Genomic DNA, 4,668 nt, shown 5'->3' with positions numbered 1-4,668 from the left:
AGAAGGGCGGACTGGGCCCCCCGCTGAAGACCTCCCCCGGGATGGGGTGCAGCGAGCCCGTCATCCCCGGCTCGGGGCTGGGGGTGTCGGGGTGCGAGATCATATCCGTGTACCTTTGGTTTTCTGAGGAGTGGTGTCCGCTTAGGGGGGGCTCCAGGGGTCCCAGGGGCGTGGAGCCAGGTCCTGAGTTCTGAAGGTAGCTGGGGTCGGCCGGGGACTGGGCCTGGGAGGGAGGCCCGTGGGGGAAAAAGTCATAGTTGCCTCCCGGCCCATAGTAGTCACCTTGGTAATCTGCAAAGGTGGGGAAAGGTTGGAGCCGGTCCCTGAGCCACCACTCCGAGCTCCTGCGAGAAGTAGGGCTGCGCCCCCACGCAGGGACGGGCATGCCTCCCTCTCCCCCCTCCAAAATACCCTCCTGGGGAGCTCGGTGCTGCTGGAATGGACGTGGGGCTAAGCAAAGAGAAAAATGGGCACCTCTGTCCTAATGGCTGCAGTGCTGATGGAATGGGAAGGGGGGGAAGTGGAGAACAGGAGGGGCTTGGGGGAGCCTCGGGGGGAGAAGGAGAAGGGCATAATTTCGTTCTTAATTACTAAGAAAACTTAAATAAATTACTAAGAAAAATATAACTAAATATATAACTAATATAAGAAAAAATAACTAAGAAAAATACATGCATCTATATACCTACACATATATATACACGTATGCATGCATTTATAAATATGGATAAAAGTTATATACATATCTAATAGGAAGATATACATAAAATAGATAAATAAATAAAGGGGAGGTGTAGGAGACACATAAAAATAAAATGTGGAGTACTTATATATAGGAGGAAAAATAGACATCATACCTATATATATCAGCTATAGAGGGGTTCTGGCAGCAGTGGGGGCAGAGGGGAATTGGTGAGAGCTCTTTGCCCAAAAGCGGGATATATTGCCCAAATGCCGTGGGGTTCCCTGTCCCACCCCGTCCTGTCGGGATGGTGGTGAACTTCCATATGCTGCAGGCCCGGCGGGATAATTGGGACAAATGCAGCCTGAAAGGGGCACAAAAGCCCGCAGCTGGGGCTTTGTTTCCAGGGAGAGGGGACGCTGCTGCCACCGCCACCGCTGCCACCGCCCCGAGTCCGGGCGGCAGGGGAAAGGGAGAGCCGAGATGGGGAGGAACAAAGGCAGGGAAGGAAACGGGGGAAGAACGCGGTGGGACGGCACGGGGACTGGACGGCGGGCCCAGCTTCCTCACCTCCGTAGTACGTGTAGGGGGTCGAGCCGAGCATCTCGGACTCGTCGAGGCGGCCGCCCAGGGGCCGCATCCTGCGCGGGCTGCGGAAGAAGGCGTGCCGGCGGGCTCCCAGCGCGCTCAGCTGCTTCATCCGGCGCTCCTTGGACCGGCGGTTCTGGAACCAGACCTGAGACCGGGCCGGCATCAGCACTCGGGGCCGGGTTGCCGTGGGGACCCCAAATCCTCGGGGCCAGCCCTCCCCACTTAGGCCAGGGATGGTTGGGGGCAGGGATGGGATATCTCGTTGGAAGGGATTTCCCAGCTTGGGGTTGTTTTCACACTACCCCCTGCTGATAACACCCTGGAGGCAAGGAAAGGGGTCATTAAAGCCCCGGCACCCCACTGCGTGCCGTGTGGTGCGTCGTCCTCACAGCCTGCCTATGCCCGGAGAGTTTTCTCCAATGAGGGAACGGGATAAAAGGAGGGGATAAATGGGGGGGGGGGGTCACGGCAGGAGGCGGGGAGGGGGCTGGAAGCAAGCTGGCCGACGGGGATGGGAATAAAAGGGAAGGGCGGTGCAACAGGGAGCATTCCTGCCTCGGGGGCATTCTCCCTCCAAAGCACAGCTCTGCTGGCCTGGGGGGGGATCTGCACTATTTCCCTCGACATCTGGGCACATCTGGAACACGTCCCGCGGGTTCTGCTTCCCTCCGTTGGGAGCTAGGCTGCTTGCAGCAGAGCCGGAGCGTCCTCCCCTATTAACGCTGCTAATAAAGCCCATTAATCCCTACATTTCCGCAGGGATTTTCTTGCCGGGGGTGGGGGGGGGAAGGAGGGGAGGTTGGCAGCGCGGTAGGAAAGTACAGGGCTGCCTGCAGGGCGCAGTGGCCTCTCCTTTTCTCCATCTCCTGTGCTCACATCCAGGGCCCCCTTCCACCATCCCCCATCCCTTCCCTGCTGCCACCCCAAACTCTGCCGTCCCGAATCTGTGCGGGTCAGGTTGGTGACGTCACGGGCCAGCCCAGTGAGATCAAGGGGGGTGGTGGGATGGCTGTGGAGTGGCTATACCTGGATGACCCTCATGTTGAGGCCGGTCTCCTGGGCCAGCTGCTCGCGGATGTGCCGAGTGGGCTTGGGGGTGGCCGCGAAAGCAGCTTTGAGGGTTTCCAGCTGCTTGGCCTTAATGGTGGTGCGGGGCCCTCGCCGCTTGGTGCCCGAGTTCTGCTCCTCGTTCTCGTTGTTGGTAGTCTCCTTGTCCGAGGAGGTGGAGTTGTCCGTCTCCTTGGTGTCGTCCTGCATGGGGTCCTGGAGATCCGGGGACAAACTCCTGTCTGTACATGAGGACACTGTAAAGGAGACCCAGAGAGGGGGCGGGGAGGGGGGGGGGCGGATGGCTTAGGAGAGAGATCGACCCCCCTCTCCGCTGCCCTCCCCTTCCCACCGAGCCCGGATGCTTTTCAGGAGAGGGGAGGAGGTGCTGGGCAGCAGCAAGGGGTGCAGATGGCCGTTGCCCCTGAGGAACCCTGAAGCACCCCAAAGAACAATGAGCTCGGGCTGCATCTCACAGTTCGGCCCCCTACATCTGAAAGGCAAACTCGGCGGCACCCCCCGCCCACTGCTGCACAGGGGCCGTGCAGCCGGGAGGGGGCACGCTGAGGAGGGGGCGTCCCCACCGAGCACCCCGCAGCCTCTGGCGCTTCCCCTCTCCCCCCACGCCGCGCTTCTCACATCGGGAGCCTGGATGCGCCGCTGGGAGAAATGCAAGAATGTATGGGCTCGTGGGGGGTTCTGGTCACTGCCTTGAACCTGGCTCGCCTCCCCCAGCCGCCCCCCCGGACCCTGATGCCGGCATCACCCAGGCCAAGCTCTACTCGCCTCGCTCGCAGCAGCGGCCCCACTGACTCGCGTGGCAGGATCCGGCCCCGGGTGCTGAACGGAGAAAGAGCCCACGGCAGGGGGTGAGCACGGGCGGCCGGCACTGCTGGGCCAGCAGGAGGGGGCCTGATCCCGCGGTCCTGACGCAGAGACAGCTTCCAAGGAAGTCAAATGGGAGCTTTGCCTCTGGGTGAAAGGAGGCGAAGGATCAGGCCCTCGACGCGGGGGGACCGGGCAGCCTAGCAGGGGGGGTCCCGGGATCGGAGGGTTCGTGGGGGGCTCGGTGGGGCAGCCGCGGGCTAAACGCGTGTCTGCGTCCCGCGGGGAGCACGAGATGAACGCTTGCACCCCAAACCCCCTCCCAGTCCACGGGGCGCTGTAGAAACCTCGCACCGGCAGCGCCGGGAGCGGCACCGGGAGTGCTGCGATGCCCGTGGGGAGCGGGCAGGATTCGGCCCGGTGCGGTTCGGTTCCCCGGGCTGCGCCGCGCGTACCTGAGTTGAGGCTGCCTTCCTTCAGACTGGGAGAGTTCAAATAGTCCTCTTTGCAAACAAATTTGTTTTCGTCTATGATATACAGTTCCTCGCCCGTGGAGAGCTGCTTGTTGCAAACCATGCAGGTGAAACAGTTCAGGTGGAACACTTTGTTCCGGGCTTTCCGGACTAGGTCGCTGGGAGAGATGCCCTGGGAGCAGCCGGCGCATTTGGTGCCAAACCTCCTGAAGGGGAGAAAGGCGAGAGGTGAGAGCTGGGACGGGACCGCGCTGCTCCCCTCGCGTCTCCGAGGCCCCCATCCCCAACCCCATCCGAATCTCGGTTTTCGGGTTCCCAGAGAAGTCCCACTGGGGTCTCCCCAAAAGGCGAGGATTTCTTTCTCCGTGCCCACCGGGGCAGAATTTCAGTTTCCCCGCGTTCCCAGCACATTGCTGCGGGACCGGGAGGTGCCAGCGGCCGTGGAGCCGGGGGCAATTCGGGGTGCGGTGCGGGGCACCCCGAGCTCCAAGTTGTTTTTTTTCTCTTTCTGGAACCGCTGCTTTGCAGAGCTCCGGTTTCCCTTGTCCAGGAGATACTTTTATTTTTATTTTCATTTTTATTTTATTTTTTCCAGGGAAGACGAAAATTCAGAAAACGAACACAATGAGGGGAAAAAAAAAAAAACCGAATAAAACCTTTACATATCGGCTGCCAGGCCCCGGGGGGGGCGACCGGGACGTCTCCTTTTCCCTCTTGGCCGCGGCACAACTTCAGCCCCCCGCGCTGCTGCCCGTGACGTTGATGTAGTGAAGGCATTACAAGTCGTAAGTCATTTTCCCCTTCCCATGCTGGCCCCTAATTTCCTCCTCGGCACCTTATCGCAGTCATTAGGGGCGTTTAAGGTGCGGCGCAGCGTGGGGACCCCCGGACTGGAGTGCTGCACGAGGAGTGGCGTTTAGGTGGGGAAAGGCTCCTGTGACGGTCGAGAGGGGGAAAACGACCCCAGCCCTGAGGACCCCGGGCCTGCTGCGAGGCGGGGGCGGCGGCAGAGCGGGCCAAGGGCCCGGCTGCTTTCGGAGACAAGGTCAC

General features: G+C 60.9%; 3 protein-coding genes across 3 annotated transcripts in view; 2 read left to right on the top strand and 1 right to left on the bottom strand.

Moving 5' to 3' along the window:
- Nucleotides 1-4,668, top strand: part of TPCN1 (two pore segment channel 1) — a 62,604-nt gene that overhangs the window by 9,324 nt on the left and 48,612 nt on the right. The gene's annotated exons all lie outside the window — the stretch shown is intronic.
- On the bottom strand, nucleotides 2-4,395 carry LHX5 (LIM homeobox 5; the record flags this gene model as incomplete). The annotated part of the gene is made up of 5 exons (XM_019620911.1): nucleotides 4,312-4,395; nucleotides 3,601-3,979; nucleotides 2,300-2,577; nucleotides 1,253-1,418; nucleotides 2-291 (listed from the first exon to the last, which is right to left on the bottom strand). Coding segments are annotated over exons 1-5 (1,197 nt in total), but the record flags the coding sequence as incomplete, so codon positions are not given.
- Nucleotides 4,425-4,668, top strand: part of PLBD2 (phospholipase B domain containing 2) — a 2,476-nt gene continuing 2,232 nt past the window's right edge. The window contains exon 1 of the mRNA XM_010720584.1: nucleotides 4,425-4,481. Coding sequence (XP_010718886.1) covers nucleotides 4,425-4,481 — 57 coding nt within the window. The remainder of the gene's footprint in view (nucleotides 4,482-4,668) is intronic.

This window comes from Meleagris gallopavo, chromosome 17 (genome assembly GCF_000146605.3).
Source record: "Meleagris gallopavo isolate NT-WF06-2002-E0010 breed Aviagen turkey brand Nicholas breeding stock chromosome 17, Turkey_5.1, whole genome shotgun sequence".
In the NCBI taxonomy this organism is placed as follows: Eukaryota; Metazoa; Chordata; class Aves; order Galliformes; family Phasianidae; genus Meleagris; species Meleagris gallopavo.
This window is presented reverse-complemented; position numbering and strand designations above follow the sequence as displayed.